The following is a 13571-nucleotide window of genomic DNA, read 5'->3' on the forward strand; positions in this document are numbered from 1 at the left end:
TACAGATGTGTCAGTGAGTACAGATGTGTCAGTGAGTACAGATGTGTTTTTAGGAGAGATTTAAAAGCAGAGACTGAGGTGGCCTGTCGAATGTTGATGGACAGATTGTTCCAAAGTCTAGGACCCACGACTGAAAACGCTCGATCTCCTTTGAGCTTCAGCTGGTTTTTGGTACGGCCAAAAGCAGCTGGTCTGATGATCTGATGATCAAAGGCTGCATATATGCCAAGAAACTGTAGCGGTTTTTAAAGAGTACAATATCAGCTGTCACTTTGCTAATTGCTAACTATGCTAATGCTAGCAAGCCTTTCACCGAAGGAGTTTTTAAAATAATGCATGGTAAAGACAGCAGGTCTATTGTGTCTGGAGGGCCAGGACAAATGAGAAAAAATCACTATCACCCAGGACTGTGACTCGCCTTGTGGAACTGATTGATGAAGATATAGCCAGCAAAATGAGTTAAAAGGCAAAATTCTTTTATTCGTTAGCACTGGATGAAAAGATGTAAAGAACTGCTCAGCTCCTAATTTTATCTGCAGGATTAACAACAGTTTTGAGATAACGGAGGAGTTTTTGACCCTGGAGTCTCTGAAAGGAAAAACACAGGGAGAGGAGTTTTATAACCGTCTGCTGTCATCGAGACCATGAAGCTACCGTAAAGTTGACAATGTCACAACGGACAGATCACCAAATTGAAGTGGAAAACATGTTGGGCTGCTGACAAGAATCCAGGATAAAGTGAAAGAGGAAAACCCCGACCAGGATGTTATTTTTCGTCACTGCATAATCAGGAATGGCTTTGTAAGTCATGCTTTTTGTGTGCGTGTGTGAAACTGTTAATTGTGTGTGAATTATCAAACAAAAAACGTGAAAGAGAAAAATGTGTGTGAGAATTATTGTCCAGGTACTCTGCTGTGATTGGATGAGAACTGGCAGCAAAAGAGGAGTGGCAGAAGAATGACGTCGCCTTCCATTCCCAACCTGCTACAGCTGACCTGCTGTCATCAACTTTAGAGCCCGTAGTTGTAAAAAGTTTTGTGAGGAGTTTGTAGAGGTGAGCTGACACTTTTGACTTTTCTCCTTTATTCCATTAGCACAGTGAGGTACGAGACTTGTGCCCTGGTTAATTTAGGGTTAGTCACTAATTTCACTATTGTAAATAAAATCACTGATTTACTGAAAGGCTAAAGCTATAATTAATGAATGTGATGGAAAACTGTCTTAAAAAAATAAAAAATAATTACTTTTTTAAAATCACTGTTCTATCATATAATCCTGACTTAGTGGCTGCTTGAGTGGTGCAGAAGGTGGAATCGCCCATAATTACTTACGTACCGGCAGATGTTATTGCACCGAGGTGTAACATCACACAAACACTCTATCCTGGCCCGGCCCGTCACTTCAATTTTAGAACCAAATGTGGCCCACGAGCAACGTTCCCTCTAAGCTGCGCACCTGCGCAAATGCCCAAGCAAAATATGTGGTTATCTCCCGCTTTATAATAGTCAAAACAGACCTGTGTCACGTGATTTGTGTAGCGACAACAGAAGATTACGAAGAGGTAAAATACTGAACCAATGAAATCACAGACGAACTTTCATTCCAGCCAATCAGCATCTTCTGGAGTTTCAGCGCTGGCGTCTGAAGAAGCCAAGTACCGTAGCTACAAACAACCTAGGCTTCTAGCGCTTTCCCAAACTTTATACTGCATAGTTCATCGCATACTGAGAAATAATATTTGGCGTTGTGGATTTATCACAGAAGTTTACGGTCGCCCGACGTCAAACAAAGGCTGTAAGTAAGCTAATACCACGACTTGTAGCCGTTTTTATCATGGTAAGTGTTAGCAAACAGTAGTGCTCGGTGTATAACTGGATGGTCAAAGGAAAAGTTTACAAGACAGTGGTGAGACCAGCTATGTTGCATGCTCTGGAGACAGAGAGATGGACAAAAAGACAGGAGACAGAACAGGAAGTGGCAGAAATGAGTCAGTTTATTTATTTGTCATTTGAACCAAATGTGGTACATGTGGTGGAACGAAATTGTGCACACATGGTCACATGATGATGTTGAAGTTCTCCTTAGGAGTGACAAGGATGGATAAGATTAGGAATGAGATCATCGGAGGTACAGCACAGGTTGAACAACTAGGAGATAAAGTTAGAGAGACCAGACTGAGTGGCAACACTGGTGGGACATATTGTGTCACTTCCTGTTTGGTAGCTCGAGTGAATTGTTTGCTCGAGTCGTTTCAGTTTTCTGGATTTATCTTTTGCACAGTTTTTCATTCTAGTTCACAAACACACTTAGTACAGTTGTTTCTCTACTGTTGGATCGTGCTTAAAACACCTTTTATCTTTCAACACTTCTCGGTTTTCATTGGTGTATTTGGCTCTGCTAGCTCCTGCTAGCATTAGCTTAGCATGGCTGCTGCTTCTCTCCCTGCTTCCTGTGTTTTCTCTTGCTCCGTGTGTCAGATGTTTAGTTACTCCTCTGCCTCCTTTAGTGGTAATGATACATGTAACAAATGTAGTCTTATGGTAGCTTTGGAGGAGAGGCTGTCTGAACTGGAAGCTCGGCTCCACGCTGTAGAAAAACCAGTAGCTAGCCAGGTCCCCTTAGACAGCACGGAAACACAGAGGCTAGCTCCCGTTAGCGGTCCTCCAGCAGACCCCGAGCAGCCGGGACCCCAGGCTGGCTGGGTGACGGTCCGGAGCAAGTGTAGTGCTAAGGCTAAGCCCCCAGTTCACCACCGACCCGTTCACGTTTCTAATAGATTTTCCTCGCTCAGTGACACACCCGCTGAGAAGCAGACCCTGGTTATTGGAAGCTCCATAGTCAGAAACGTGGCTTTAGGGACTCCAGCGGCCATAGTCAAATGCATTCTGGGGGCCAGAGCGGGCAACATAGAATTTTATCTGAAACTGCTGACTAAGGCTAAGGCTAAATATAGTAAGATTGTTATTCACGTCGGCGGTAATGACACCCGGTTACGCCAATCGGAGGTCACTAAAATTAATGTCAGGATCAGCAACATCCCTAATTAAAAGTAAACAAATGGAAATTGCTGCTGTAATTTATTAAAAAAAAATAAAAATTCAATTCAATTCAGAAATACTTTATTAATCCCAGAGGGAAATTATTTGTTGTTGTAACTCGTTATCCTCATTTCATTAAGAGATGTTATAGATACTGATGCTGTAGACAGGAAGGATCTCTTGTAAAGGTCCATCTCACAGTGGCTCCTAAGAAACTGGCTGCAGATGCCGGCCGATCCGTCCACCCAGACTCGGCTGGCCTCTCAGTTCCCCCGGGCTGTAGGACCGCCCGAATGCTGGGCAGAACTCCTCCCAGAGCGATGGCCACTCCTCCCAGTAGTCTGCCGAGCTTCTCGTCGCTGCGGACAGCCAACTGTAGGTGCTGAGGGACGATCCTGTCCTTCTGCTGTCATGAGTCGTGTTTCCTGCTAGTTCCAGGATCTCAGTGGTCAGGCACTCGAGCACAGCTGGCAGGTAGATGAGAATGCATCCACAGAACATCCTTTTCAACTCATTTGAGATTTGGGGCTGTAGTTGAGATATTATTTGAGCTTTTGAGATGTTAATCAGCTGCTGTTGTTGTAGAAAACAGCCTTGTTGCCATGGTTACGCATCATAACAAATGTCCAAAACTAAAAAAAGTTTCAGTAAAAATCCTTCCAGCTGCACAGCATCTGATACCAGAGGAAACAATCATCCAAAAAATGTGATTTACATCCAGAAAAAGAGGAATTAAAGTTTCCAAAAGCAAAATCTCAGAATGAAACAAGCCATGTAACTTGCTATGATCTCAGGTTTTGAACAGGTGTGATACAAATGACAAAATGACAAAGAACCTTGAATTCTTGAATCTTGTGTGTGGTCATAGTGTGCACATCTGCACATTCAAAACTATGACTGGTTGTTGACTTGAATGTCAGCAGCAAACTGGTTGATCCACTCTGAGAAGGTGCTATTTAAGAGACTGAGCTGAATACAGCACCTCAGACTGAGGAAGTCCTCAGGATGAGAGACGAAACGTTTCTACAATTTTTTGTTTTTTGAACCATCCAGATAACCTGACTGAAATTTTTTTGATTTTTCTCCCGGGATTGTTGAGCATGCATCAGGAATGTTTGAAAGTGACAGTACAATTGTTTTTCATTTCCTGACTGGCATGGAAAATACAGCGAATCAATGTAAACAAATTTTTTTCCCTTGTTTACTGACCATAATAAACAAATAAAAACAACAACACGTGTTTCCAGGGATTGTTCTTGTGTAAACACCGCCTTATTTTTCCTAAAATAAGATGATAGTAAAAATGTTGAGCATCACTCACCCTTTTCCTGTGCCCACTGACACCACCTGCATGTTGAAGCCTCCCCTGCCACGGACAGGTTTGTTCCCTGCCCACTGGCCAACCACCATGCCAGCTATCTCCAGTTTACCTCCTTGAGGAGGGATAGACTGAATGCCTGAAAAACCAGGAAGAGAGAGTAAAATCAGTTTCCAAGAAGAAACGTGGTCCTGAATGATTCTTTAGACCAGCTTTATACATAATAAAAGGTTGCTAATATTTTTCTTGTCACAATTGTTATTGGAGATAAAATGTGTTTGATATAAATAAATAGTCTAATAGATATTGTCATTACACTCTTTAATTGTCCTAATAGCAATGTTTGCACACTTCAGTTAACAACTGTCACAGGTCTAGTTTTTTCTGGATCAAGAGAAAAAAGAATTGTAATCACTGGTATATACACTATACATTCATTTACAAATTCATTGCTAACTTTGTGCCTGTAATTACCATTGGGAACTCTCAGGGCCTTCTACGTCTTCAGAGAAGGGCCAAGAATTCAGCACAAAAGTTATAGAGTTCCCTTTTTTTGTGCCAATTTCTTTTTCCCCCATAAACTATACAGTAGTCCCTCGTTTATCGCAGGTGTTCAGTACCCTGCCCACCTGCGATAAGTGCAAAACCGCGAAGTAGGGATTGTTTATTTGAAATATTACAGTATTTAAATTGTAGAGAAGTGCAGCAGGACATCAAAGAGTTGAGCCTTCATGCAGCTCTGCAGCACGGAGCAGAAATGTATTCTTGATCAATTACACTTAAACAACATAGAAGTTCTAAAATAATAAAAAACACTTATATTTTGTGAATATGATGATTTTACGACGTGCCATATTTTGAATTTTAAGTTGGAAGACAAAAGTCCATCTGTACATCTGGACAGCAAAGGGTTAACCTTTCACGAAGCTGCTTCAGCACGGAGGAGAAATGTGGGCGTGGCAGAGAGTGGAGATCACGAGACAACAGGTAGGAGCTTCTCCCTGCACCTAATGATTTAGCAGGTGCTAAATCATTGGTTACGTACTGTAACCCCACATTTGATGAGTGTAAGCTACGCCCTTTAAAAGCTGTCGCTATTGGGATTAAAGGGCGGAGCAAGATATGGTCCATGCCTCACTGGGTCTGTCCGAGAACCATCAAAAACACCCTGATATCCGCCTAAACCTCTTTCTTTATGCAAGCGTAATGACGCACCATTGATCCATGTACCTGGGGCGTACTGGATTACAGATGTGCAGCGTCTGTGCCTGAATGTTTATTCATATCAGGCAATAGAGGAATAAGAAAAGGAAACATTTCCAACGAGGAAGAAGGAATTTTCCAGTTTGAACGAGTAATCGTAGAAAAGGCCCACTAATAATGACAGAGCAAGGCTGTGTTGTTTTATTGTTTGTTGATTTTATTTTATTTTTTTGTTGTGTGAATGTGAAAAATCACTCTGACATAACTCTGAGAACTGAATGTGTCAGTGAAGAGCTGGAGACATCTCGTAAATAAAAACAGATGAAAGGGATCGGTGATGATCATGAAGCCACAGAGCAGATGTCCTGCACAGACACCCCTCTGTGCAGAGCTGTGGAGGTAGAAATCCCTCTGGTGGGATGAGCCCTGAGTCCTTCAGGTGGTTGAAGGCCAGAAGAACTATAAGCACGTGATATAGTTTCACATAACCAATGTGACAGACGCTGGGAAGATGAAGGCTGACCCTGTGATCGTTCTCTGAAATGTACAAACAATTGATCGGATTTACACATTGCAGCTGTGTGTGTCACATAACACTTGAGTGCACGTACTGGACAGAGCAGGTGAAACTGTTCCTCCTCCGTAGTTTTATGGGGAGGGGGACAGAACCCATCCAGTGTAACGACTCTGGACCTGAACAAACTTGGTATGCTTTTGGGTATAAAAGCAGGGTTTGGTCGGAGTTCTGCTGAGCTCCCGTCTCCTTGAATTCTGAGACAAGAAGGAGCGACGGACAGACCTGACAAGTCGCTCACTCTTTGAGCTGATGTCAGAGCTAATACTAAGGCTGTTTTGAGTGACAGATACTTCAAAGGTATCTGGTCCAGAGGCTCGAACTGATTTTTAGTTAGTGCACTGAGAACGAAGACTAAATCCCACTGTGGGTGCCAGGGCGCGTGTCACTGGCCTGAGCCAGCGCACACCTTTCAGAAACCGTTTTGTTAAAGGGTGACTGAAAACCGTTCCATCGTTGAAACCTTCATGACAGGAAGAGATGTCTTTGGAAAACCCAAATTTTTCTAAGCGTTCTCGTTCAGCTGCCAGACCCAAAAGGGCTGATCTATTATGGGGAGGTTCCTGATTGCTCCTCCCACCTGCAGGAGCGCATCCTCTCTCCTTGGCAACTTCCACGATTGACCCGTCAGCTGTTGCAGAACCGGGAGCCACGACGCGTTCATGCATTGTGGGGCGATCAGTCATTTTCAGATTCTCCTCTCTCACCCTCTCCAACAGTGCTGATATCAGGGGAACTGGAGGGAAGGCATAAATCAGCATCTTTGGCCATGATTTGTGTGCAAACATGTTCACCCCCAGTGGTGGAGCATCCCATGGATTTAGGAAGAGAAAAATGGTGCACTGAGAGTTCTCTCAGGTGGCCATCAGGTCCACTTCCGCTCTCCCGAACCTGCTCCAGATTTGCAAGATTAGATCTAGATCTAGAACAAAACAAGCGCCACTTCAGTGGAGGTTCACCTTCAGTGCTCACTTTTGTCGGCCAGTCAGGAGAGAGAGAAGGATAACTCCTGCGTAAAGCTCTCGCTTTAATTGCAGGTTCGTGTTTTTTGCCCAAGTGTGTGGGACATAAATGTCCCTGTGCTTTTTGGGCATTTTGCCAAACATCTTACTACTCTGTGTTTTCTGACAGTTAACACACACCCCTCAAACTGTAATTTTTTGTACTGCCTCCTCCGCGTGTCTTGCATCTGATTTGGCCACGGGCCAGTCTGTCTGTCTCAGAGAGTCCCAGATCTTGATTGCATCTGGGAAGTTTGTCCTCTGGGGAAGGCTGCTGGGGGACCCACAGAAAAAGTTGCAGCGGCTGTGGAGCGTCTCTGCTGCTGGCGCTGGAACCTGTTCTGTTCTCGCCAGCAGCCAGGTGTCCGAGCAGGGCGGGAATCTGCTCAGGGTAGGGTCACATGTCTCCGCACCTGTCGCAGGGCGTCGGATGAGGACTGCAGCTGGTTCAGGACCGACTGAAAATGAGGTCCCAAGAGGCCATCTGGGGACACAGGACCTTCCAGGAGTTCTTTTTTAACATCCTCTGGGATGGTCGGGGACCGTTTCAACCACATCTGTCTCTGCAGCAACGTTGTCCAGGACGAGATGTGGGCGGAGCACGCTGCAAGCACCACACACAGGTTGGTGATTGTGTCCGCAGCCGTGCCGATCTGGTCCAGATCTGCGGAGAACGGGTTCGGTTCCTTTGCCTCCTTATCTATGCTAAGAGCTAGCATAGTGATGTTGTTGGTTGCGACGAGCACTGATGAATTCTGTCCGTCAGCTTCGTGGTGAGCTGGTCACCGGAGGATGGCAGGATGATACGTCGGCTGACGTATTTCGCTGCTCTTACCCCAAAAACAGATGACAAACTGGGTTCTAGGGGGCTGGTGGGAAAGCCCTGGTCCGTGAGCCCTTTGACTTTGGTGATGGCCGCAAAGGAGGTGACCGGAGCCCTCAGCTTTAAGGGATCGTTGGCTGAACCCAGGAGGGGGGCGGACACAGACAGGAAACAGGGTCACACTGGGTCCTGGTGTCCAATGCGCTGGGCAGCAAACCTTCCCGCCAGAAGGGTTGATGTGGCTGGGGCTGCTGGTTCGGGCACTTCCAGGTCGCAGGCTCTTGCCAACCTCCCGATTATATCCGGGAGCTCGTGGAACAGAGTGGTGGACGACCCCTGAGCGCTCAAGGAGGCGATTATCGAGGGCAACACCGGCTCCAAACCTCCTGTAAGGCAGGATGGAGCGTGGCTGCTAGCTGTTTCAGCTTCAGAGGGGGACGTGTTTGCGAACTCCATGTCCAGGGAGTTAAAACAGTCCTCGAGCGAACAGTCCCTCCTCGGTTGAAACTCTTCCTCCTCAGAGGAAAAGAGCTCACACCGGTGCTACTTCTCCTCAGCCGAAAAAAATTTACAGGCTGGACAAGAGAAGAGCGGATCCAAAGCTTGCCGAGCACGGTCAGCTCCCAGGCAGCTTTCACACACGACGTGCAGGTCCGTTGATAAGATGTAGTCCGTCTGGCACACGGGTCACAGACAGATGGTCTTTGATTTCTTAACTGGTTATCTTTCTTCTTCTTCTTTTCTATTATTCCTTTTTAGGAGTAGTGTTCTTAACGTTGGCTGAAGAAAAACGGGAGTCGAGCTCCGGTCCAGATGCAATTTATAACGGACCAGGTTGGGGCCCACACAGCAGGTGGGCGTAGACTAGAAGTTTTCAGTAGCGACAGTTTTTAAATGGCGTAGCTTACACGAAATAGAACATTTAAAATAATTTATTTTAAATAAACAATCCATGCTGCTCTTTCAGCTCATCCATCAATCAGCCAATTGTGTGTCATGTCCAAACTTACTTTGAAAAACCGTGAAAGAGCGAGTAAGTCGAACCGCGAAGTAGTGAGGGACTACTGTACTTGAACACGAGGCTGAGTCCTATCGCATGCCGGGTAGTTTTGAGACAGAAACGGGTGGACTTTTTCAGGTTATGTGTTCAGATGGGTTGTACTTAACTGAAGGCTTAGCTCATTTAGACACGATTTGCCATTTTATAGTATAATTCCAATTAGTAAAAGCTAATTGTCATGTTTATGTCTTATTTTCCCACCATTGAATTATGTATACGCAAAATCTGCAAGTACGGAGTTATCATGAAGCAAACAGTTTAAAAAATGTAAATGCTTCCTATGGTCTGTAGAAAAATATGTTAATATGTAATGTTAATGTGTGTACCTGGGAAAGCTCTGGGTCTGTGCTGGGCAGGGTGATGTGGATGGTGTGGGTGATGATGAGTAGGCATGCCACCCATAGGGCGGGGTGGGTAGAGGGGCATTGGATAGAAGGGGGGCACCATGGCAGGAGGGAGGAAGGCAGGAGGTGGAAGAGGAGGAGGAGGAGGAGGAGGGCGAGAGAGGTTGATGCTCTCAAGGATTGCCTGACGCATCTTCTCAACCTTTGAAACCAGTTCCTCCTGAAAAAACAAACACATTTATATAAAATACTTTAAATAAAACTGGTGACAAAATGAAAAAACAACAACAAAAAATGTTTGATGTGCATTGTATTAAATGTGGCAGCACAGTGGCGCAGTTGGTAGAGCTGCTGCCTCTCAGCGAGCAGGTTGCCCTCGTTCAAATCCCAGTCCAGGGACCTTTCTGGGTGGATACGCTGGTGAAGATTCTCAGTCATCCAGGACACGGTAAATTCAAAAACGTTTATGAACTTTCTGGGTGGAGTTTGCATGTTCTCTCCGTGCATGCGTGGGTTTTCTCTGGGTATTCCAGTTCCCTCACACAGACCAAAAACATGCACGTTAGGCTAACTGGCAACTCTAATTTGTCCCTAGGTGAGACAGTGAATGGTTGTCTCGTTTGTCTCTGTGTGGCCTTGTGATGGACGGGAGACATGTCCAGGCGTCCCCTGCCTCCTGCAGTGATAGATGGACATGGGCACAGTGACCCCCGCGACCCCAAAAGGAAAAAGCAGGTAAAGATAATGAATGTATTATTACTGTGGATGTGGAGAGTGGTGGCGCAGAGGTTAGAGAAGATGGGCCTGTGATCAGAAAGTCGCAGGTTCAACTCCCGGTACCGTCAACATCAAAATGTGGGTGGAAAAGGGTGAAACACTCACACCTGTCTCCACCCTCATTCTCCCCACTCTGGGGCCCTGAGAAAGGCCCTTAACCCCCACCATCTGCTCCCTAAGCAGGTCTCTCTTGAAAATGAGTTCTTGTGAAATGAAATTATCCACAGTAATGAGTCTACCTGGATAAATACAGGGTCAATGAAAAAAAATTAAATGCGTGTTCAACTTTAAAGCTGCTTCTTCCCTTATATTTAAATGTATAATTCAGTTAGCTTTTTCTCAGGTGATTCAAGTATATACTGAAACACCAGGACAAGAAGGGGGTGCTCTGTTTCATACCTGTCCCTCACACATGTCCAGCAAAGCAGCGCGGTCACGGGCAGCCCGGGCCAGTTTGCTCTGGAATAATTTGCCATCAAAGAAGCCCCAGGGGCAGCAGTGTTCCCATGGCAATGGCTGGCCGCAGACATCATTGATGAATAACGCGGTGTCAACACCAGCCATAAAGAGAGCAGCAAGCTGCACGCCGCGGGCATCCACCTTCTCAACCTGATGGTCAACACAGAAATACAAAATGGCAACATTTACAAACTTGAAACAGAAGCAAGCATCAAAAATACTACACAGTAGTCCCTCGTTTACCGCGGGTGTTTGGGACCACGCCCACCCGTGATAAGTGAAAAACTGCGAAGTAGGGAGACAGTAGTCCAAGTTCAGTTCAGTTCAAGTTCAGTAAACTTTGTCATGACGTGTGCCAGGCTGCAATCACACTTACTTATCACCTGTTACTCCCAATCTCCCGTAACATTTTAAATAAACAATCCACGCAGCACAAATTGTTTATTTAAAATGTTACAGTATTTAAATTTAAATTGTAGAGAAGTGCAGCAGGACAGCAAAGGGATGTCACACAGCTTCAGCTCTGCAGCACGGAGCACAAATGTACAGGTCCTTCTCAATAAATTAGCAAATTGGGATTGGGGGCCGAGATGGTGTACACGCCGAATTTGAATGAACTCCTCCTAGGGATTTCGCTCAATCGTTTTCAAACTTTCGCCATTTTGCTCAGTAGGCATGGGGGACCAAAAGTTATCAAAACGGTGCAAACCGACGTATGTTGAGGGGGCGGGGCTGGACCTCAAAATTTTGCTTCACGCCAAAAATTTCCAAACGCTACAACGTTCACGTTGAAAAACAGAATTGTACCAAATTTGGCAAGAGTCATCCCTGTCCCATGCCCGACGATACCCTGAGGTCAAATTTTGACTTCATCAAAGCCCCGCCCCCTCAGAACAGGAAGTGACTTTTTTTTGCTTGGAATGCTCCTTCCCTGACACTCTTGACCCAATCAGGATGATCCTGTGTTAGAAGGCAGATAACAAGTTGGTCTGACTTGCTTTGAAGCGCAAAGCGTTTCAGCTGGAGGATGTGGGCGTGGCGAATTCAGAAGTGACGCCGTGACAATATGTTTGGCCCTAAATTCCACAGATTTGATCCGAGGTTCATGAAAATCACTATGATCTATCATTGCCCGCCCCTTGAACAGGAAACCATGATAATTGCGCAATAGCCTCTATAGCGCCCCCTAGAATATTTTAAAACCTCAGCCCCAAGCCATTTTTCGACCGATAGTTCTGAAACTCGGTAAACATGTGTATCTTCTCAGGACCTATGAAAAAGTCTCTTGGCGCTCCGGTCCAAACTCAACAGGAAGTCGGCCATTTTGGGTCAAAGGTTAATTTTGGGGCGTTTTTAATGGCGAATTTTAACGAACTCCTCCTAGGGATTTTGAAGGATTGCCTTCAAACTTGGTTAATAGGCCTTTAAGACATTGGAGAGTAAAAGTTATCAAAAGCTTTCGGTTTCATTTTGTTAAAGGGGCGTGGCCAGGCCTCAAAGTTGAGCTTCACGCCATAAATTTCCAAACGTTACAACTTTCAACTTGAAAGACAGAATTGTACCAAATTTGGCACGACTCATCCCTGTCCCATGCCCGACGATACCCTGAGGTCAAATTTTGACTTCATCAAAGCCCCGCCCCCTCAGTACAGGAAGTGACTTTTTTTTAATTGGAATGGTCCTTCTTTGACACCCTTCACATAATCAGGATGATCCTGTGTTAGAAGACAGATAAGATGGTCTGACTTGATTTAAACAACAAAACAGTTATAGCTGGAGAATGTGGGCGTGGCGCCATGGCGAATTAAAAAGTGATGCCGTTGCAATACGTTTGGCTCTAAATTGCACAGATTTGAGCCCAGGTGCACCAAAATCACTATGATTGATCATTATCCACCTTTGAACAGGTTTCCATGATAAGTGGCCAAGAGCCTCCACAGCACCACCTACATTCTTCTTAGTTATATCTCAGTGATACAACATCCGATCTGAACCAGAATTTTGGTGCGTCATTACTGAGAGCTGATGGACATTTTAGTTTTGTTGTTTAATATTTGACTCAAGTGCGCCCCCTACATTATTCAAACTGTTTTGTCTCAGTGATATATCAGCCGATCTGCACCAAATTTATGGTGTATTATTATTTAGCCCTGGTGGACACAGTAGTATGTTTTTTAAATTTTGACTCTAGAGCGCCGCCTACAATATTCCAACAGTTATATCTCAATGATATATCATCCGATCTGCACCAGATTTTTATGGCATAATGTGTGACCATGTCTACACACAATGTTATTGTTGTTTAAAATTTGACTCAAGTGCGCCCCCTAGATTATTCAAACTGTTATATCTCAGTGATATGTCATCCGATCTGGACCAGATTTTTGGTGTGTGATTAGTGAGCACTTAAACACACAATGGTATTGTTGTTTTACTTTTGACTCAAGTGCACCCCCTAGATAAATCAAACTGTTATATCTCAGTGATATATCGTGCGATCTACATCAGATTTTTGGTACTTGACTAGTGAGGACTTATGGACACAGTGGTGTTGTTGTTTAATATTTGACTCAAGTGCGCTCCCTAGATAATTCAAACTTTTAAATCTCAGTGATATATCGTCCGATCTGCACCAGATTTTTGGTGCTTGACTAGTGAGGACTTATGGACACAGTGGTGGTGGTGTTTAATATTTGACACAAGTAAGCCCCCTACATTATTACAATAGTTATATATGCGGTCGCAGCTTATGTCAAAGGTTCGGCGAATGCGCACTCCGGAGAACGGGCGCGTGACGGTAGCGTGAGCGTTCTCGAAGGCGACCGGGAAGAGTCGCTGGAGTTCCCGCGGTCGCCGTAAGGCCGCAGCGGCGCTTCGCTGCGAGGGCCTTCAACGCTACTTGCAGCTTTAATTATTATTATTATAATGGTCATTATTTTCCATAATGTAATGATAAAAATGAAACTTTCATATA

General features: G+C 44.9%; 1 protein-coding gene across 1 annotated transcript in view; it reads right to left on the reverse strand.

Moving 5' to 3' along the window:
• Positions 1-13571, reverse strand: part of fam120c (family with sequence similarity 120C) — a 158552-nt gene that overhangs the window by 10841 nt on the left and 134140 nt on the right. The window contains exons 13-15 of the mRNA XM_037684632.1: positions 10538-10747; positions 9344-9581; positions 4360-4495 (exon numbers count right to left, since the gene is read on the reverse strand). Of these exons, the coding sequence (XP_037540560.1) occupies positions 4360-4495; positions 9344-9581; positions 10538-10747 (584 nt within the window). The remainder of the gene's footprint in view (positions 1-4359; positions 4496-9343; positions 9582-10537; positions 10748-13571) is intronic.

This window comes from Nematolebias whitei, chromosome 11 (assembly GCF_014905685.2).
Source record: "Nematolebias whitei isolate Nwh7 chromosome 11, NemWhi1, whole genome shotgun sequence".
Lineage (NCBI taxonomy): Eukaryota > Metazoa > Chordata > Actinopteri > Cyprinodontiformes > Rivulidae > Nematolebias > Nematolebias whitei.